Source organism: Eschrichtius robustus, chromosome 13, assembly GCF_028021215.1.
Source record: "Eschrichtius robustus isolate mEscRob2 chromosome 13, mEscRob2.pri, whole genome shotgun sequence".
Lineage (NCBI taxonomy): Eukaryota > Metazoa > Chordata > Mammalia > Artiodactyla > Eschrichtiidae > Eschrichtius > Eschrichtius robustus.
This window is the reverse complement of record NC_090836.1, coordinates 47,554,912-47,576,835: the sequence shown is the minus strand read 5'-3', so window position 1 is coordinate 47,576,835 and position 21,924 is coordinate 47,554,912. Positions and strand designations below refer to the sequence as shown.

General features: G+C 55.1%; 1 protein-coding gene across 1 annotated transcript in view; it reads right to left on the bottom strand.

The window, feature by feature from the left end:
* The window catches only part of LRP1 (LDL receptor related protein 1), a 79,731-nt gene that overhangs the window by 36,894 nt on the left and 20,913 nt on the right, over nt 1-21,924 (bottom strand). Inside the window, exons 7-22 of the mRNA XM_068559841.1 lie at nt 18,276-18,438; nt 17,944-18,166; nt 16,720-16,909; nt 16,103-16,246; nt 14,688-14,924; nt 13,281-13,461; nt 12,186-12,408; nt 10,830-11,031; nt 10,023-10,148; nt 7,776-7,916; nt 7,559-7,684; nt 7,019-7,135; nt 6,478-6,558; nt 4,697-4,864; nt 1,138-1,320; nt 524-724 (exon numbers count right to left, since the gene is read on the bottom strand). Coding sequence (XP_068415942.1) covers nt 524-724; nt 1,138-1,320; nt 4,697-4,864; nt 6,478-6,558; nt 7,019-7,135; nt 7,559-7,684; nt 7,776-7,916; nt 10,023-10,148; nt 10,830-11,031; nt 12,186-12,408; nt 13,281-13,461; nt 14,688-14,924; nt 16,103-16,246; nt 16,720-16,909; nt 17,944-18,166; nt 18,276-18,438 — 2,706 coding nt within the window. The remainder of the gene's footprint in view (nt 1-523; nt 725-1,137; nt 1,321-4,696; nt 4,865-6,477; nt 6,559-7,018; nt 7,136-7,558; nt 7,685-7,775; nt 7,917-10,022; nt 10,149-10,829; nt 11,032-12,185; nt 12,409-13,280; nt 13,462-14,687; nt 14,925-16,102; nt 16,247-16,719; nt 16,910-17,943; nt 18,167-18,275; nt 18,439-21,924) is intronic.

The window sequence follows — 21,924 nt, the reverse complement described above, 5'->3', positions numbered from 1 at the left end:
ATGCACACCCTCCTCCCCTGACCTTCTCACTCACTCGGCAGGATGGGAGACTGCCCTGACCACATCAACCCTGGTGCCCTCATCTTGAAAGCCTGCTCTGCACTGCTCTGCAGCACGAGTGTGGCTGAGTGGGCTGTGCCTGCAGGGTGGGGCTGCACTGCACCACAGCACTTCACGAGCGGTGTGACCTTGGGCCAGTTATTTAACCTCTCTGAGCCTCAGTTTTCTCATCTGTAAGATGGGGGTGAGGATCATATCTGCCTCACAGGGCTCCTTTATGGATTAAATGCTATAACAGTGTGACGTTTAGCACAGCCTCTTGGCAAAGTGAGTCCTAAATCGACACGGGTTTTTGTTAATTGCTCTGGGTACTACTTGCCCAGCTGCCAGAGCTGCCCTTTTCCAGTCTGAGACCTCTCCCCACAGAGCTTGTCCTGTTCCACTGCCCTGGCCTGGCCCAGACTCCTTATCCAGCCCCGCTGCCCACTCCTCTGCTGGGGCCTCTCCTAGGCCCAGGCCTCACCGCAGAGCTCTCCCTCATCCGAGCCATCTCCACAGTCATCGCTGCCATCACACAGCTTGTCAGGCGGCAGGCAGACCGAGGTGTTGTTGGCACAGGGGTGTGAGGGTGGCCTGCAGGCCAGGGACTCACAGTTCTCCTCATCCGAGTTATCCTCACAGTCGCTGTCGCCGTCACACACCCATGCTTTGCTGATGCACCGAGCTGGGGGATGGGTAGAGCATCAGGGGCCAGGCCTGGGCAGCAGGGCTCTCTGTGCCCTTCTTCCCAGACCCAGTGGGCTTCTCTAACAGGGTCATGACTACAAGGCTTTGGGGTCCACTAGGAACCTTGAGGCTTTTTCTGTCAAATTCACATGGGCAACAAAGAAAGCAGGAATCTGTAGGAGGTGTTGAAGCTCAACACCGGTGAGGGTTTTGGTTCCCAGGGCCCTTAGTGCAGGCCCTGGCCCCTTCATACCTTCCCCCATGCAACAGGCACAAGCTTTTTCTGTGCAGCCTTTTGCCTCACAACGTCCCCACCCCACTCCTCACAGTACGGTGCTGTCTCCCTTGCCACTGCTCTGCTCTCAACAGGGCCTCCTCCTGTCCATGTTGTTTCCCTTCAGTCCTTTTTACCGGAGTCTTTGCAGCCAAACTTGACATTGGGGTCACAGACGTGGGTCACTCCCTCACAGCTCTTCTCGTCACTGGAGTCCATGCAGTCAGTGTCCCCATCGCAGCGCCACCGCAGGGGGATGCACAGACCATCCAGCCGGCACTGGAACTCATCATTGTGGCAGCCGCCAGGAGGCCTTGTGGCTGCAGGGGGACAGGTGGAGGGCATGGGGCGGTTAAGGGCTCCAGGTCAGCTGTTCCCCTCTCTACCTTCTCAACCTCCTCCCGCTATACCCAGCCTGGGGCTATGAGCTGAGGCAGGGATGGAGAGTTCTCTGAGTCCTGCTGACACTCCTCGAAAGCGCTAACTCAGAGTCAGGGCTATTACACCTTCCAGGACTCAGAAATCATCTTGTCTAATCTCCCTATTTTACACACGAGAGCTTGGTTGGATAAGCAATTTGCTAAGCCAGAGCTCAAATGCCCCCACCTTAGCCTAGCCTCCGTTTCATTCATTCACTTCACAAACACTTATTGAGCACCTACTGTGTGCCAGGCACTGTTTCAGGTGCCAGCATGAACAAGACAAAGTCCTTACCCTCATGGAGCTGAAGTTCTAGCAGGGAAGAGAAACAGTGAAGACATGACACAAAAATCCAGAATGGAACTGCAGGTAGTGATCAAGGCTATGCAGACAAAGCCAGGTCAAGGCCAGGGAGGATGGGATGCTACTTGAGACAAGACAGTCAGGAAAGGCCCTTAAGCAGGAGATGTTTGAGCAGAGGCCTGAATGACGTGAGCCATGAGATTAACTGGAGTTGCATTCCAGGAAGAGGGAACAGCTAGTGCAAAGTCTCTGAGGTAGGACCATGCAAGGCATATCTGAAAAATGCCCAGGGCATATTTAAGGCTGCACAGTTGGAGTAGAGTGAAGGAGGAGATGAGTGGCAGGAATGCAGGTCAGATAGGTTGGGGGAGTCCTGCAGGCCATGGAGCGGGGCTCAGCATGAATTCAAAGTGTACAGGGAGCCAGTGCAGGCTTGAGGGCAGGGCTGGGGGAGAGATCTGACATGTTCTGTAGCATCACTCTGGCTGCTACGGTGAGATCGGACTCAGGAGTCTGGGGAAGGAGTGGAAGCAGCACCCGAGGCACAGGTGACTGTGCACAAGCCTCACCTTACACTCCCGCTCCCCCGCATGCCCTGCTCCTCCTGCCTGCCCCACCATGAACACGGTCGATGCGCTCATCTCATGCCCGGATTTCAGCAGCAGCCTCCGAGCTGATTTTCCTTCCTCAGGGCCCCTGAACCTCTTTCCAATCTAATGCCCTTCCAGGATTGCCTTCTGAAAGCATTTCCTACACCTTATCGCCTTCCAGCTCTGAGATCCTTCGAAGGTCCCCAGTGCCTGACCTGCTTTCACCTGCTGTTGTAATCTGCCCCCTCCAGGCACTGCCTCATTCCCCGCTGTCCCCTCTAGTCTGAGGGGCCCCACCCAGCCCCACTGGCCCCTGCAGGAGTACTCAGTTTCACCTTCTAAGTCTTACTGCTGGGTTCTCCAGGCCACTCCCACCCTCCATCTAAAGACCCTTCCTCTAGTTACCAGGGGTAAGGGGGGGAAGGATAAAATGGAAGATTGGGATTGACACATACACACTACTATATATAAAATAGATGACTAATAAGGACCTACCATATAGTACAGGGAACTCTAATCAGTACTCTGTAATGGCCTATATGGGAAAAGAATCTAAAAAAGAGTGGATATATGTATATGTATAGCAGATCCACTTTGCTGTACACCTGAAACTAACACAACATTGTAAATCAACTAGACTCCAATAAAAATTAAAAAAAAAAAAGACCCCCTCTCTTGTCCGTTTACCCACAGCCTAATCCCTCATCGGGGCCCAGTTCAAATCCCACCTCCTCTGGAATGGTCCCAGACCATTCCAGCTCACAACCATAGTTAACAACTGCTACCAATCATGACATCCCTGCTCCCACGGGCCAGGTCCCCGCACATCTCCTCTCACTTCACAGAGGAGGAAGTCAAGGCTCAGAGGAAGCAACTTGTCCAAGTTCGCCCAGCTTGTGAGGGGCAGAGAGCTCTTCCCACCTCACCACATCACGGGCCTCCAGGGGTCCTCTTCTCAGAATCCCAAGGCACTATTACCTGTCCCACTCACCCGACCCTTCTCAGAGATGGCCCTCGAGGCTCAGTGACTGTTTCCCGGGCCTCGGGTGACCCTCCCCATCCTCCCTCTTAGTCCTGGGCCTGCAGTGGGTACTCAGTGCTTTCAGTACTGTCCCCACTATGCGCACCTTAATTCTACAAGGCAGAGGTTGTAAGCTGGTGGTCCAGGGGCCAGATGAGGCCTACAGAGAGATTTTGGTCTGCCATGTTTTTAAAACTTTTCAAATCAATTGCCAGTTGTATGGGTTGATTTGCTCTCCCTAAAAAGAGGCTGAGGTCCTAACTCATAGTACCTATGAACATGACCTTATTTGGAAATAGGTCTTCCTTTCCAGATGATCAACTTAAGATGAGGTCATTAGGGTGGGCCCTAATCCAATATGACTGCGTCCTTATAAAAAGAGGAAACCTGGACACAGAGACAGACACGCACACAGCGAGAACGCCAGGAAAGATGAAGGCAGGGATCTGGGTAAAGCATGTACAAGCCAAGGAACGCCAAAGATTGTCATCAAACGCCAGAAGCTAGGAAAGAAGCCTGGAATAGATTCTCCCCCATAACCCTTAGAAGGAACCAACCCTGCCAACATTTTGGTCTTGGACTTCTAGCCTCCAGAACTGTGAGACAATAAATTTCTGTTGTTTAAGCTACTTAGTTTGTGGTACTTTGTTACAGCAGCTCTAGGAAACTAATATACCAGTGCTTTAAAACGGGTAGATTTCACATATAAATCTGCATTTCTGGCTTCTCTTGAAGTCAGGGCAATCTTGGGTCTGCATTCTTCCATGGTAACCATCGGCCAGGGATGAGAAACCAACATCCCTTGAGGAGGTCTGTGCCTTCCAGTAACCCCCGCCTCCACGGGGGATCCCACAGACGCTAGGTCTGGAGGCCTGGGCACTGGGGACCTCACAGAGCCAACCCTTCTCTCTTTTGGTCCCCACTGTGCTCATTCACCCCTACCCCTCTGAGCATCCCTTTTTCACGCTACCAGCTACCAAAGACGAGCTGTGTGCCTTCCGTGCATGATCTCACTGAAGCCCCACATCAACATGATGATGCCCGTGCTATTATCATCCCCACTTTGCAGATGAAACTCACAGGGGCCCATGGAGATTAAATAACTTGCTCGAGGCCACCCAGATAGTAAGCTGCAGAGATGGAGCTCAAACCCAAGGCCACCCAACTGCAAAGCCTGAGATCTTAACAGCGTGTGACAATGATTTGTCGACAACCTCCCTCTCCCACAGGACTGGAAACTGCTGAAGGATAAGAGCCACGTCTGGGTTATCTCTGGTTCCCAGATGGTGGCAACACGCAGTGGGGAGGGTGGATGGATGGTGGATGGTCCGGTCCCCAGCCCACCGGTCCCCAGGCGCCCACCCTGGTTGGTGCAGTTGGCGTGTGTCTCATCGCTGTAGTCCCCGCAGTCGTTGTCCCCATCGCAGGTCCAGTGCTCGGGGATGCAGCGCCCGCTGTTGCACTTGAACTGGGTGCTGGAGCAGGAGTGGCTGCAGCCGGCCTCGTCACTGTTGTCCCCACAGTCATTGTCTGGGGGGAGGCAAGAAGGGAAGAGGAGAGCAGGGGGTCAGCAAGTGGCCTTCTCTATGACCCCAGCATGGGGCCCCCACTCCCACCTCCCCATTCCCACCCTCGACCCACCCCAACCCTCCCACTGAGAAAATAAAAAACAGAAAAGACACAGAAACTGCATAGACTGCAGCATGCACCATGGCCCACGCGATGGGGGCAGGGAGAGGCAGGGCGGGCTCCAGGAGGGCCCTTCCCTGAGTCTCGGAAGGCTGGGGCTGGGGACGGGACTCATTCCTTTCCCGTTTCAGCAGGGTGTGGGAACAGGGGTCCGCTTGCTTTGCGGGAAAGGCAGGGATTTCTCTGGCTCTGGAGGGACAAAGGTGGGCGGAGTATAGGTGAGGCCTCTCTGCTGGGGAGGGAAGGTGTTAATCAGGCCCCGCCCTGAGTGTGGGCATCACCGGCCCCAAGCTCTGGGCTCCCGGCTCACGAGGGGCACTGCCTGCAGCTGGAAAGGCCGGGGGGGCCCCTCCTGGAGGCATCAGGGTGACTGAGCCAATGTCCTGCTTTCTAGGCCTCGTGGGGGGGCCACCAGACTTCCCTTCACATTTTCAAGACGCCTGAGAAGACGGGTTTGGCCGTCCCCCTTGGGCTGTGTTCCTGCCTCTTTTCCAGCTGCCTCTGCATCTCTGACGCTCTCTTTCCCCCATGTCTTGGTCTTCTTGTCCCCACCTCTCTGTCATCTCTCCTGTGAAAGGCTCCTTCTGCCCTCTCTGCTTTCCCTTTCACTGTTTTCTTTCTCCTTCTATCATCTCCTCTCTCTTTTCTCTCTTTGCTTTTCCTTCACATCCTAGGAGCTCTGGGGAGGGGAGCTGCATGGGGCTCCTGGGAGGAGGCCCAAGGCCAGCTGGGGCTCTAGGGGAGATGGTGCATGTGCTTCTATGCACTGACCGGCAGGCTCAGGACAGGTCTTTTCATCAGAGCCGTCCCCACAATCCTTCTCTGAAACACAGAAACCGCCAAGGCAACCATTGGCACACGAGACACAGCAAAGATGAGGGGCAACATGGGGCTGACCCAATACATCCTCACACACATTAGCCAGGGCTCGAGCCACTGCTGCAACACGTCACAACACCACACCAGACACGACCAGAGCCCCAAGACGGCACAGACACAACAGTCCCCTGGCCCCCATGGCTGACATCACCTGGTCCAGGGCTGACCGCCAGGTGGGCTCCCGAGTCTGGAGCCAGAGCCTGGAGGGACCCCAGGAGGCGGGGTTTGCAGGGAGAATGGAGTTGGGCATGGACTCTCCTTGCTCTGCCCCTCTGGCCCTTCTTGCTCATCTCTCCCTGGCCCCTGAGCCTCTGCCAGAGGATGGGCAGCTCAGGCCCTGCCCGGGGAGGAATGGCACTGACAGGCGATGGGCGGGGTATCCCCTGGGTCCATCTTGGTTCCCCCACAGTGTTTCTAGCTTGTCCTTATTTCTCCCAGACAACCCAGGGGGGCTTCTGTGAACTGGAGGAAGGCCCTGGCTTGATTCTAAAACCCCTTCACCTGCCACCCAGGGCCTGGCTGTGGCTTCTAGCTTTCCTAGGAATCAGGGCAGGTGAAGGGAAACAAGTTCTTACCATTGTCACATCTCCAGTTGATGTTGATGCATCTGCCATTGTTGCAGGTAAACTGAGTCAGGGGGAAGCAGGTGGGATAAGCTGTCAGGGAGAAAGAGTAGCTGAGTAGGGTCCTCAAGATTATTTAGCATCACAGCACCAAGCAGGTGGGTGCTGGGTCCTTCCCATAACCAGCAGCCCTCAGCCCAGCCGGATGGGGGGGGGAAGGCTAAGTGGAGGTGCCTTGGCCTGGAACTCTGCCCATTCACTCCTATCCCTCTAAGCATCCTTTTTTCAAGCAACTAATTACCAAACGCAGGCCGTGTGCTGAGTGCTCTCCACGCATGATCTCACTGAACCCCTACGTCAGTGCTGTGACGTGGGTGCCAGTATTATCCCCACTCTGCAGATGAAACTCACAGGGGCCCACGGAGATCAAGTAACTTGCTCAAGGCCACCCAAGTACTAAGTTGCAGGGTCTCTCCAGCACCCCCACCCCAGGGCACGCTCTCGTGGGCCCTCCCTCCCCGTGCCAGCCTGGCCTTCCTGCTGTCCTGCTCACCACATGAGGCTGACTCATCGGAGCGGTCCCCACAGTCATCGTCCAGATCGCACGTCCAGGAGATGGGGATGCAGCGGCCACTGGCACAGGAGAACTGGTTGGGTGGGCAGGTGCGAGCTGGGGACAGGGATGGGCGTGAGTGCTCATAGCTGAGTCCCCTCTTTAATTTCATTTTCTTTGCTATTATTCTCTGCCTCTCTGGAAGTCTCCCCAAGGACCTCAAAGCTATTCCTCTTAGAGACATCATTCAAAATCACCTACGTGGTCTCACACCGGACGCTTCACCCCATCTCTCGAGGGGTCGCTGGTGTCCTCCAAGGAGAAGATCCACCCGCCTCGCTTGTCATCCCCAACCTAGAGTTGTGCTCTATCCCCTGCAAGCACGGGCCTCCCAGCCAACCCTGTCCTCCCTCCCCTCTGCCCTGGGTGCCCCGTGCTCCTTTCTCTCCCTGAGGCCCCTCTGTCTTCCCAAGCCTGGCTCCCCCGCCTGCCCTGCCCTGGTGACTGAGGGGTGCCGGTGTGATCACGCCCCTCCCACACCTGAACAAGTGGCATTGGACTCGTCTTCGCTGTTCCCGCAGTCATTGTCCCCGTCACAGAGCCAGCGGTTGGGGATGCAACGGTTGTTCTCGCACTTGAACCGGTCCGAGGGGCAGGTGTGCTGATCTGGGGAGGGAGAGGTCAGGGGTCAGCCAGAGGGAGGGGCCCCCAGCTCTCCAGCTGTTGCCCAAGGGCCGGCTGTGCAGCGGGGACTCACGGCAGAGGGCGGGGGCCTCGTCGCTGTTGTCCAGGCAGTCGTTGTCCCCATCGCACTTCCAGCGTTCCTGGATGCAGCGGCTGTTTGAGCAGGCGAACTCGCCTGGCTGGCACTGGGGTGGGGGCACGTAGGACGGGTTTGCTGTGGGCACCACGAGGCGTGAGGGGGAAAGTCAGACCCAGGTCACGGACAGGTGCTGAGCCCCCTGTCCTCTGTTTGCTTGTTTTATGATTTTAAAATAATATACACAGTAATCTTTCCTAGTGCATAGTTCTTCGTGAAGAAATTATCTGGATGGAAACTGCAACTCTTTCTCAGGCCACAAGGGTGATGTTTGCTCTGCTGCTTCCAGTACTGCAATGTGGTCTGAGAATAAAGAAGCTTCCAAGAGAGCCTAGAGCCCCCCATCCTTTTGTCCCCACCGAGCAGACCGCCCCTTGCCCCTCCCTGCCATCTCCATGAACTGCCCCTTGGAAGTCATCTCCAGGATCCCCGGACCCCGCTCTGGTCCCTGGACTTTTTCCTTCAAAAATGCATCAACTCTACCGGCAGGAGTGAAAACTCACACCTCACCACCGCCATCTGCCTTCGGCTATCAGCAGTGAAATCACTTCGTCCTTTGTGTTTGCACAGGGTAAGCTCAGGAAGCCCAGGACGCCCACGTCAGTCCCTGGCCCTGGACCCCACTACTCTGTGCATGCCTTTCTGACCCATCTCTCACCCCCTCTAATCCTGTGGGTCCCAAGGACCACTGGACCTGGAGGCCGTATGTGTCCGCCTTGCTCCTCACCTCTGCTTCCCGACCATTCTCCCTCTCTCCCCTCTGAAAAATCAGTGTTGACTTTCACATTACTAGACTATAAGAACCCCTACTTCAAAGGACCCAAGGCTACTCCCCAGCATCCTTAAGGGTTTTTGGCTCCTGGTTCAGAGTCACTTTCTCCATAATCACTCCCTCTTCATTCTTGGTGATTTCAACGTCCATATAGGTGACTCTTCCATTACGCTGGCCCCTCAGTTTCTAAGCTCCTCTTCACCAATCCTCTTGCCCTGCACCTGGCCTCAGTCACTCACTCTTAGGTGTACGCTATGGCCCACTGACCCATTTTCACTTCTGGGATTCTATCCTAAGGAAATCATCCAGAATATGCGAAGGCATGAAGCTATAGGAAATAGCAGAGCAGGTGATTAATAAACAGACTCTGGGTCAGGGTTCCTGGGTTCAAACCCCTGCTCTAACTTTGGGCCTCAATTTCTTCATCTATAAATTGGGATAATAAAAATACCTTCCCTACAGGAATATTTTAAGGAGTAAATAAGTTACTGCATGAGGACTGCTTATAACCATGCCTAGTACATAGTCTGTGTTCAATAAATGCTGGCAGTGATTACAACAAAAAACTGGAAACAACCTAAACATCCAACAGTAGAGAAATGGTTCAGTAAATTATGGGATGTTTACCAAATGAAATATATTTTGGCCATTAGAAATTCTGCTGATGTATTCATGACACACTGTCAAGTGACAAATGCAGGAAACAGAACAGCATGTGCAGCACGATTCCATTTAAGCAAAAGTAAATATATAGAGAAACTGGGAGGTTGTTCACTGAAGTGGTAACAGTGGAATCTATGGGTGGTGGAATTTGGGGTGATTTGTACTTTCTCTTTTGTATTTTTCTATACTGTTTATTTTTACAATGAGCATGACCCGCTTTTATTAAAAAATAGGGCTATTTAAAATAATGCAATAATAACACAGAAAATTTGTGACATATATGAGCCAAAAGGGGCAGAAAACATTTATATACAGTATATTCCAACCATGTAAAAACCCACCTAAGGAAAAAAGGATGGTGTTCCTTTACCAAAATACTAACAATATAGTGGTGTTTGCTGGTGAGATTGGGCTTTTTTTCTCTCCTCTAATTTCCAGTATTTTGAACTATTGTTGTATAACTTTAATAATGCGGAAATAAATGTAAAAGAAGTTAATGGTTTTCTCTTTCCATAGCTGTCCTGCTCCTCACTTGGTTTCCCCTGATCTTCATGCCTTCCCAAACCTCCCACCCCCCGGTCACCCCTAAACACCCTCCAGCCCCCAGAGCCTTCTTCTCTCACCCCATCCCTCACCTCTTATTACCCCCCAGGGCCCTCTCTGCCTCCTTCATCTCCGACGGGGACACTGTGGCCTCTTCCTGCTGGGGTCTGCTCCCCCACCTCCCACCCCAGCTGGGCCCCTCGTACCCAGACAAGTGACACCGTCTGCGTTCAACACCTGGTCCTCAGCACAGGCACACTGGCGGCTCCCAGGGGTGGCCAGGCACAGGCTGCTGCAGCCGCCATTGTTCACCCGGCATTTGTTGGTACCCACTGTGAAGGAGGGGTCACGGGTGGGAGGAGGAAGGAGGGGGAGGACAGGGGATGGGTTGCAGCAGGGTCAGGAAAGGCCAGAGAGGGGAGATGAGAGGCCGGGGGAAGAGACGCATTAAAAGGAGGAGACAGAAAGAGGAAATATGGAGGGGTTGAGGAAGAGGAGATGCAGGCATGGGGCGGGGGGAAGATGGGGAACACAGAAGGTCAAATTGGGGTGGGGGCCTCTCTTCTAGAGAGTCTCAAAAGTCAGAGCCTAGGGGCTTCCCTGGTGGTGCAGTGGTTGAAAGTCTGCCTGCCAATGCAGGGGACACAGGTTCGGGCCCTGGTCTGGGAGGATCCCACATGCCACGGAGCAACTGGGCCCGTGAGCCACAATTACTGAGCCTGCGCGTCTGGAGCCTGTGCTCCGCAACAAGAGAGGCCGCGATGGTGAGAGGCCCGCGCACCGCGATGAAGAGTGGTCCCCACTTGCCGCAACTAGAGAAAGCCCTCGTACAGAAACGGAGACTCAACACAGTCATAAATAAATAAATAAATAAATAAAAGAACGTGAATTTCTTTAAAAAAAAAAAAAAAAAGTCAGAGCCTAGGATCCCTGGGGAGTGCCCTCACCCACCACAGGAGCCTCACCCCCCCATCTAGGTCCCACCCCAGACCCAAGTCCCAGCCCAGGGGTACCTTGCTGCTGCTGGGCATCATACATGCGGATCTCAAAAATGGGGGGCCGCTCGCTGCGCAGAAGGGTCACAATGGGGGGCGCGCCTCCTGTGCCCCGTTCCAAGCGGTAGACACTGCCACTCCGGTACTCGGTCCAGAAGAGGTAGTTGCCGTGGTGACACAGGCCAAAAGCATGGTTCAGCTCAGGACCCTCGTACACAATCTAGGAATGGAGAAGAGGTTACCAAGGAGCTGGGAGACAAGTGGGGGTGCCTCAGGGAGGTCCGGGGGGAGTCAGTGTTTTGTACACTCATATGTCCACGGCCTGGGTGTGGGACTTGTCTTCCCCATCAGCCTAGAAGCCCGCAAGGGTGCACACCGTGAAGTGTCAGACCCTGAACCCAGCAAAGCGCTGATGGGGAGCTTGCCCACACTCCTCTCTTGGGCTGATTCATGTTCATTCATAACCCTCCAACACACGTGCACGTGCGCACGCACGCGCACACACAGAGTAGTGAGCAGACAGCCAGGATCCATACATTCGTTTCTTCGTCCACCACACATTTGCCAGGACCTACTAAGGTAGCACTAAGAAACGGAAAAGACGTGATCCCTTCTCTGGAGCTGCCTATTGTCTCAGGAAAGGCACACAAGGCCGTCTGCGGTGGAGAGGGGTCTGGAGACAACACCCCAGAGGAGGTGGCCCGCCCCTGAGTGCTGTGCCAGTTGAGGAGGAGCTGGGTGGAGGCAGAAAAATCTGCATGAGCAGCAGCAAAGAGGGCAGCACGTTGACGTGTGCTGGACTTAAAAGCTGTCTAGTGCTGCTGTTCCAAGTGCTGGGATGCAGGGAGCAGAGGGTGAAAGAAGACCACAGAGACGGTCAGGGGCCACATCATAAAGGGCCTTATATACCATGAAAGAGCTTGGTCCACACGCTTAGACTTGCACGGGGCTCATGAATGAAGCACGTAGCCCCCGGAATGAACGAGCGTGCGTCTACACCGTCTCTAGGCATCTCGCACCTGTACAGAGGCATACAGTGCAGGCACATGCCAGTGTGTGCTGCCTGTATGTGCACAACCAGGCAGAGGTGCACACGATGTGTATGCTCAGGTGTTCACACAGGTGGTCAGGCCCACAGACCATGTGCATGGTCACAGAGATACTCTGATAGAAGCAATCCTCAAACAACGCAAGACATAGGCACACAAGCACACAGAGGGACACACCCACAGGCTCACAGGTAAACACACATGAAGCACACAGGCCCGGACACACACAGACGCCCACACATTCAGACACACAGCCTCACCCACATACAAATGTGGTCCAGCAACGCACACATGAACACCCACACAGAGGTGCACGCCTGCCCACCTTCCGGTCTGTGCCATTGAGCAGGATGGTCTCGATGCGATCATAGAAAGCATCCACCCAGTAGAGGCGCCCAGCTGGGATGTCCAGGCTCAGCCCATTAGGCCAAAGTACTGTCTTGGAGGTGACAAAGATGTCTCGGTGTGAGCCGTCCATCCACGCCCTCTCCAGCCGCCCTCGCCGACTGTCCTTGGGGTCCTCCTCCCAGTCAGTCCAGTACATCCACCTGTGGGCAGCTACTGGTCAGCACCACATAGCCACTCCTGCCATCAACATCCTCCCCTGTGACCCCAATCCAGGCGGGCCATCCCAGAGCTCCTCCCAGGGGTCTTCCTGCCCTGCTCACCCTTGGCCCACATATTTCATTCATTCATTCCTTCATTCAACAAATATCTGTTGAACGCCTACTGAGCTGGGCACAGTTCTGGCGCTGGAGGACCCAGCAGAGACCAAGGCAGCCAAAGCCCCTGCTCTCGTAGAGATATGTCCCACCCAGGACACAGACAAGAAACAAGTCAGTCAAGAGGGTCACACACAACTGAGAGTGAGAAAAGTCAGGAGGGACTCAAAGCAGGGGCATGGCATGGAGAGTGACCGGGCAGCCGGTGGGGAGGGCCTCTTTGAGGAAGTGGCATCTGAGCTGAGATGTGAATGCTGAGAAGGAGCCACATATGCAAATACTTGGGAGTCCCAGGCAGAGGAACTCCAAGAGCAAAAGCCCTGAGGGAGGAAGAGCTGGAGTGCTGGTTTAAGGAACAGACAGCAGGCTGTGAGGACAAAACTTCCAAATGCAGGATATGAGGTGCAGATGAGGTCAAACGAGCTGCAGGCAGACCCTGTAAGACTCCGGGGCTGATAAGGGCAAGGGGAGCCAGGGGAGGGCCCGCTGGGAGTGACAGGACCAGATTTCTATGTATGTGTTTAGAGCATCACTCCCATTGCCCTGTAGATGGGGACACCTTTTCCCCTTTCAGCCCAATTCTCGCCTAAGCATCCCACCTCGGCTGCCCTCCCCTGTCCACTCTCTCTCTTATCCCCCAGTCCTGAGGCCCACGCAGTCCCTGGCTCCTCCCCTCCCAAGGCCGTGGGAGGACTCACCCATTGAGCGGATCCACCACAATGGCCCTGGGGTGTGTCATTTTGCCCTCGATTAAGGTCTTGCGGGTCTGAGCAGCTTTCTCCAGCCTGGCCACGCTGATGGTCTTCTTGGGCCCATCATCCGTCCAATACAAATTGTCCCCCATCCAGTCCACAGCTACGCCCTCCACATTGTGTATGCCTGCAGTGGGCGGGGCGGAGCAAGGAGGGAGAGCCTCAAAGGAGGCTCAAATCTGCCTGCCTCTGGCTCTTAAGGTACCTGCACCTTGGAGCACTTGGTTAGTGGGGAATGCAGGGAGCCTCCTGTGCCCTAGACAGTGGCTGGAATGGGATGGAATAGGAGGTTGGAGGAAGGAGCCAGGGAGGTCTTTTGTGCTGCCACATCTGTGTTGAGTCAGGGTCTCTCAAAGCTGCACACGGCAGCAAGAAAACCTACGTGGCACACGTGGGCTCACTCGAGAAGGCACGTCGGGGGCCTGAGCTGGGGTGGACAGCTGAAGCGATAGGCATGTGGCTCTGGGCACAAGTGCGATGCCACATCCCAGGCCTAAAAATCCTGAGCTAACAAAATGAGTAAGTTAGGAAGTGATTTTTCACTTACAGGCTTCATCTCAAGCTAAATAGCATCCCTGGTACAGGGAACCCCAATCCTTTCCTGATGAGGAGTTACTTTTGATTTCCCCAAAGTCTTATGATTGCTGACGGCTGAGGTTCTCTGAGCCGAGGTGGGGGATGGAGAGCAGGGCAAAGGGTGGTAACCAGCATCAGCCAGATGATTGGCTAGGAAGCCTTATCCTGGGGGCCCGAGTGCAGGTTTGGGAGTTCCTAACACCCGGGAGGCATGGTGCAGCACTCGGAGGCTCAGAGCCCCCACGCCGATGGATATTCAGAAGACAGTGCACTGCTGACCTGCTGGGGCAGCTCAGAGGGAAAAACTGGATTCCATTCACAAAACACAATTTTCTCAGGACATGTAAGCATGCAGCTCTTGGCGGCCGTGAGGTCCGGCTGCACAGACCCTGTGTGTGCACACGTGTGCCGGTGTGTCTGCGCCGATTCAGAGCCTCAGGCCTCTCCCCGGCTGTGCGCCGCATGCAGCTCCAGGGCTCAGAGCCAATGGCAGAGAGACCCTGAGTTTTCCCAAGGGCTGGCAAGGACGGCCCACACTGCCTTACCCATCCATCCTCTGGGCTCTTTCCGGCTCAGCCAAGAAGGGGGTCACCCAGGAGTCAATCTGTCTATCCCCTCATCTCCATGCCAACCAGCCCAGCTAGCCAGTCAGCAGGGGACTTTCCACGCTGGAAGGGCACAAGGAGAGAGATGCCCAGGCTCCAAATCACTTCCTGCCTCAGGTGGGCGCGTGCCTTGGGGGTCCCATCCACACACCTCCCGCTTTGGGGCCCTTACCATCCTTCAGGATGGTCTCCCGCTCAGTGCCATCGATCTTCTGGCGGCCAATGAGGTAGCTGGTGGTGTCGGCAAAGTAGATGAAGCCGGTCTCAGCATGGAAGTCCAGGGCCCGGGGGTTCATGAGGTTCTCGATGGGGATCATGTGCTCGTCGGGGACCTTGGCCCCCATATCCATGCCCCGGATGATGCCTGGCCGGCCCTTGCCATACACGAGGAATAGCTCGTGTTCCGGCTCTAAGGCAGGCACAAGGAGGGGCACAAAGTCAGACACACACACACACACACACACACACACACGACCACCACCCAGCCAATGCACCGGCTGTACTGGGTCAAGGGTGTGGGGACAGCAGGGGGTCTGAATCACATGGACAGACACATAAGCATGTAAGGTCCAGGGAACAACGCCCTGGGAGTTTTTCCTATGCACTCTAGGGGTGGGAAATGGGGCAAAAGTAGCATGTTTTCAGTAAGTGCCTTCTGTTGAGTAGTGAAATTAGTGGCCCAAATATGTTGGAATCAGGTCCCTTTTGACCACTTCCTCTGTTCATCCTAGTCTAAGCCACATCACTTCTTGCCTACGCCGCAAAAACAGCGTCCTGCCACTTCCCTGCAGCCCATCCTCCACCCAGCAGCCAGCATGATCATTTTTACAAACGTGAATCAAATCTGTTAAGCCACCCAGAGCTTCTCATTCCAGTTAGAATATAATCCAACACCCTTCCTCATCTCCCCTCACTCACGCGCCGCCCCACTCCCATCCCCCTGCCGCCTCTCTGCTCTCCAGCACACCAAGCTCACGCTGGCCTCTGAGCCTCGGCACTATAGATTCCCTCTGCCAGAAACGCTCTTCCTTCAGGTACATGATTCACATGATTCACTTCCTCATTTCACAGAGAGCTTGACGTTAATTTCACCTCCGCAGAGAAGCCCTCCCTGACGGTTGTCTAAACTGGAGCCTTCGCTGTCATCATTAACTCTAAGCTGCACTTTATTTTCTTCCTAACACCTACCCTCACCTCAAGTTATTTATGTGTTTGTCTGCCTCCCCTGCCAGACTATAAGCTCCATGAGGCCAGAGACAACATCTATCTTGTTCAGTGCTGAACCCTCACTGCCAGGACAGTGCCAGACACAGCGCGTGCTCACTAGATACTTGTTGAATGAATGAAGGAATGAAGGGATGAATGGGCCAGTTGACAGTGTTCTCCGGAGCCTGAGTCGGGTAGCGGGATAAGCCCTGCTCTCGGATGGGAGCGCAAGTCCCATCCCTGCCCCTCACTAGGGTGAAACTTTGGGTAAGCCCCTCCATCTTTCTGCATCTCAGACAGATGCAGCTGCGCTATGGGAGGCAGGTAAGGACCCCTCCCGTCCCACCCCATCAGGCATACAAGCCCTTCCCTGTCACTCACTCTTGCACGACTTCCCATCACTGCCCAGGCTGAAGCCGGAGCGGCAGCGGCAGGTCCGCGCCTTGTGACTGTTGGCCAGCAGACAGATGTCGGAGCAGCCGCCCGGCTTCCCGTACTGGTCATTCTCACAGGCGTGGCTCCTCACTGGGGCAGGGTGGAGAGCTGGTCAGGACCCCTCGAAGCCCCTGTGCCAGGCCTTGAGAAGGCTTCCTGCAGTCTGACCACTCTCCCTCCTGCTAAGGTCTTTGTGCCTGTTGTCCCCTCTGGGGATTCGGAAGCCACAGAACTGGCATTCCTCCACCCTGACACCACCCAGCCTTCAGACTCTTGGGTGGGGACTTCTGTGGTCAGGGGACAGAGTCACACTGTTGCCCACAGCCAGACGCTTCTACTCTAGACCAGCCAGGGAACTGGGGGTGGGGGCGGTGATCTACGTCCCGAGCAGAATAGGGGCAAGGGGCTCCCTGGGGGTGGGATCTGGAGGCTGAGGGGCAGGAAGGGGCGGCAGGGGAAGCAGACGGGGGAGAGGAGGTAGTCTGGGGTGGATGACTAGGAGAAGCAGTCATGCCACAAGAGAATCAGGGGTGTCCCTAGAGGGGCTGTGGAACCCCGCTCACCTCGGGGCTGACGCCGCTGGTGGTAGATGTGGAGGGCACCTCCCTTGTCCACACGGGTGACGACCTGGTAGTCGGTGCTGTTGAAGCGGTTCACGCGGATCACACTTGTCTTCTGCTGGGCGTTGGCATTGTCCGAGTTGGTGGCGTAGAGATAATTCTCAAACACGGTCAGGCCATACAGGTGCTCGATCTGAGATGGGCAGGCAGGAACGGTCAACGTGAGAGGAGAAGAGAATCCTCCCTCTCTGCCCCTGGTGAGCCCCTCAGCTTCTCTTCCAGACTCCATTACTTGCATTCCCAAACTCATTCCAGTTGTCTGACTCCGTGCTTTACTCCTGTCTCCTCTGGACTATCCTGTTCTTGAGATTTGCTTGTCAAATCCCATCCATCCTTCACAGAGCATCTCTTTGAAGGGCTTCTGGAATCTTCTAACCAGAGAGGACAGTCTCTCCTTCCACACTCCATTTCTGGCTGTAATCCACTGTCTGGTGATCTGTGGGTTTACTCCACCCACTCCGCTCAAACCCCTTGGGGGCAGGAACCATATCCCTCTCAGAACCAGGCACATATTCAATGATGGGATGATTTTGCACTGAAGTAGAGTTGGGCCCTACACTCTGTCCACAGAGAACATTCTTGGCCCGCCTCTAGCTCCCAGCTTTTGGGAGGGTTGAGAGAACAGACTGGCCCCAAGCAAGCCTGATAACAGCCTCTGCTACCTGCGTAATGTATCTAAGGTAACCAACTGTCCCAGTTTGCCCAAGATTGGCCCAGGGGACTTTCAGGGCTGACACCGGGACAGTCTCAGGCAAATCGGGATGGAGGGTCACCCTAATTATCCCAGAATAGAGATGTCATCTCTGAGCTGGAAGGGCTTCTAGACTAGGTTCAAGTGCTACTTCCCAGCTGTGTAACCTCAAGTAAATCACTTAACCTCTTTGAATCCTGCCTTTTTTCAGCCGCCAAAAGGGAACTGAGACACCTGCCTGCTCATTTTCCAGGGGCTTGTTGTAAGAACCCAACTCAAGTGAGAAAAGGGAAGTAAACGGTGGTCTCTAAAATGACTGTGGCCATCCGAGTGGAAGCCATATCCTGTCCTTTCCCCCGGATGCTCGTGCCCACCCCCTCCCTACCAGAGGGCTCAGGGCAACCACGCTCCCATTCTGTCCCCCGCCCTCCCAGGAGGCCTAGAGAAGGGTTTCCCGGCCGAGACTTCCTCCTCACCAGGATGCCCTGGATGATGGTCTGCCGGCCCTTGCCCTCGTAGTCCACCACCTCAATGTAGTCCAGGTAGGCATCGGCCCAGTAGACGAGGCGGCTGACCAGGTCCAGCGTGATGCCATGAGGAAACACAATCTTGCTGTCGACCAGCTTGGTGCGGTTCTGCCCATCCATATCACAGCGCTCCACTTTGGGGATCTGCCCGTAGTCAGTGAAGAACACCTTCCTGTGAGCAGATGGCATGTTAAATGGGGGCTGGACACTGGGCACCCTCCCTTCTACCACAGCCTCTGCCTCCCCCTTCCAGGACCAGTGCCCCTGCCTGCCCCGCTCACCCCATGGCAGGGTCCAGTGCAATGCCCTTGGGGTTGTAGAGCTCCAGGTCTAGCAAAGTGACACACGTGTCCCCGTTTCGGTTGCAGACAAAGATCCTATCATCGATGTCATCCACAAAGTAGAAGTTGCCTGTCAGCCAGTCGATGGCCATCTGTTCCACGTCTGGAGAGTGTGAACGAAAGGGTTATGGGGGAGGTCCTCCCACAGACATGCCCATCCTCTGCTGGTGCAGAACCTACCGTGGGAAGCCCACCTCCTGTGGGGTGCCCTCCTTTACCACACATGCCACGGCTGTCTCTCCTCCCTGAGCTCTTACGGGAGTTACTGGCAGTGGCACGTTTTGCCTCGTGTTCTTGGCCACCCTTCACCAACAGGGTCTCTCCAAAGAGAAGTCTCTGAGTATCCCCCCACACAGCCCTGCTCCCCATGCCGAGCTCAGGGTGGGCACACAGGGGCACTGGGTAATTGTTGGCTGGTTGGCTGACTGACAGGTTTCCCAACTCCAGCCCCTGCTTGAATGGGACCATCTTCTTGGGGTTCCAAAAGGCAGTGAGGATAGGTCTACTAGCTCATTCCAGAATTTTTAAAATCTGCTCTTACTTGAGATAAGAGCACTCAGGCTAAGAAAACATCACACATCTCTGCTTTTGGCTGGACTTTCATCATCTTTGTATGGTACGTCGAGTTATATCACACTAGCCAGGAGCACTGACTGGAAGCCGTACGTGCTGCATGACTTTTAAAAATGGAAAAGCAGGGCATCCATCAATAAATCCAATCTGAGAGAAGAGAATGTCCAAATATGGGGTCCACAGAGATGGAAAAGGGAAGGTCCATGGTGGCAAAAGGTTGGAACCAGTGGCATGGGCCAAACTTCCTGTACTCACTCCCATTCCCCTGTTTCTTCAATGTCCCTATTTCTCAATTTCCTCCAGTCCTCGGGAGGGTGGGAAGGAGCAGGGAATAAGATATAGGGCTGGAGGAGAGAGTGCAGAGGAGGAGAGCCATCAAAGGACTCTGAAGGTAAACTGAGGCATGGCTCAGAAAGAGGGGGAGCTTCAGAAGGGTGGGAGTGGGGGAAGAGGATGGAGACCAGGTGCCCATACTCAGTCTATGGCAAAAAGGGCCTAAGAGATCAGGGGTGGGGCAAGAGCAGCAGGAAGTCTAGGAGGCAGGAAGTCTGGGGACGGGACCCCTGCTGGCCTCCTGGGGGGCGGTGCAGCTCCTTCTCTCCAGGACCCACTGGCTCCCATCCACCCACTGCCCTCTCCAACTACCGCTATCAGAGGTGATACCTCTTGCAAGCTGGGAAGTTTCCAAGACAATGACTCCCTGGGACCCCTGCCTTGCACTCCACTTCCACCAATTTCCTCAGCAGGGAAAAAGGAATCTTTGGACCACCTGTCTTTGGCTGAAACTTTTTTATTTATTTATTTATTTTTTACTGAAATCCCCACTAGCCACACTCAACCTGGTAAAGATTATTCAATCCCTACACAGCTACAGGTATAATGACTAGGCTTTCTGCTCAGCCCTCCCTAATCCTCCCCCCTCCCTCACAGGGATTCAGGGGCTGTTTCCTAACAGTGGGTAGGGGTGGGGGGCAAAGGGAACAGGAACGCGGCTCCCAAGGAACTTGGCCAGGCCCTGACACTGACTCACAGTCACAGGACTTAGGCTGAGGGAGGAAGGGAAAGAGCCAATCTGAGACTCTCACCAAACTAGTTTCCTCTTCAGGTCCCCCCTGTTGAACCCCACCCCAAGATGACTGGAGAAAGAGGTCACAGGGGTGAGGTGTTACCCCTGTGACTGCTGATGTGTCCCTAAACCCAGCAACTCTCTCCTCTGAGCCCCAGTACTGTCCCCTACTGACAAGGTCAAAGAGAGGGGGCAGAGCAGCCTGTGCGCCTGGGTCCCAGGCCGGGTAGGAAGAGGGCCCAGTGCAGGGGTTAGGCGAGCAAACTACCCCACACTGTGACCACAGAGAAAACAGATGAAAATGAACGCTGCTGGACCGCGTCCAGAGGAAACCAAGGTCCCAAGCTGGGGCCGGGGGGGCGGGGGTGGGTGGACCCTGCCGCAGTCCCAGGCAGCCAGCAGGGTGGGTGAAAGGCAAACAGGGCTGTGTGCCCTTTACTTGGTGGGCACGGTGGGGGTCTGGGGGATGCTGGCATGTAGACGAACCTCATCATTCAAAGCTGTTTTCCCAGCACCAGCTGGGGCAGCTGCGTCCTTCTCTCCAACTTCCTGAGGCTTCCCTGAGTCACTGCCCAGCTCCAAGGCTGGCAACACCCTTCCCCTGCTCTCCCATCCACCCTTCCCTCGGCAAGAGGGGAGGAGGAAGAAACCTGAAGGGATCTGATGCCCCCCCCATCCCAGATGCAGTTCCACATCCTCCCCTCCAGCCTCAGGATGGCCGACCTTCGAGCCTCCCTCTTGGCCTGGAAAGGAAGGCAGAGGGATCGTCCCGCTCTCAGGTATTTACCCTTGGCTCGTCTCCTCTTCCACCTCCCAAAGGCCAGGCAGGGCCCCACTCAGCAGGCCGGTGAGGAGTTGGCAAGGACTGGAGTCCCCAGCCCGGCCTGGGCTCCCCTTTGGTATTTTTGCAGCTGGAGACTATTAGTTGCAAGCAAAAATCCTTTGTTATCCAACCCCTCCACCACATTATCTTCCTCTCTTCTAAAGTCCAGACTCCTCTGGCCACCCCACCACATACACTCACACACATGCACACACTCACACGCACACACACAAGCTTGGCCACTCTTCCCATTCCAAGTGTAGTGAGACGGGCTCAAATTGGGAGAGGGCACCTTCCCTCCCGGGCTCCCCGCAGGCAGTGTCTGGGCCACTGCCCCCCTGTCCCGGGGCGTGGAGGGGGCAACTGGAGTCCTGGGCTTCGGCCTGGAGGACCGGACATTCTGTCTCCACACGCCCAGAGGGCAGCTGGCCCCTCGTGGCCCAGCCTTCTCTGGACGGATCCACCTCACAGCACCCTCCACAAGGGCTCTCTGGCCAAAGGCCCCAGATCCTGAAGACAGGAAAATCCTGTAAACCCAAGGGGAGGGACGTTGTGTGGTGATGGGAGGAGTGTGGGGCTGGTCTGGAGGCTGAGGGGTAGGGATCCCAGGGTAGAGAAGGAGGCTAGGAAGCTGGGAGCGTAATGAGACAGAGGATAGACCACAGCCTGTCTTCGATATCACAAAGGACTTTCAGCTCCAGGCCCCAGAATAGACCTGGGCTGTGTGTTTGTAACTGCTGAGCCCTCCCTGTGCCCCAACCCTGATGCTCAGCGCTCGGCACGCGCCACCACTCCAGCTTTCCTCGACGTTGCCATCCTTCACATCACTCAAGAGGTGTCTCCCTAAACGGTGGCTGCTTTTCCAAAAACAACAGCCCCCAGCCCATTCCTAAGAAGACCCTAACTTCAGCCGCAGGATTCTAGTCACTCTTCCTAAAATAATTCTGGGGAAGGAGGAGAGTCTCTATGCCTTGAGGAAATATCCCCCAACACATCCACACACCTAAAGATTGCAGAATAGGGTACCAGGTCTCTGGACGAGGAAGGAAAATCCCATTTCTACCTTAACCACATCCCCAGTGAACCCACTGAGTTCTTGCCCTTATTCCAGGAAACTTCCCTGCCTC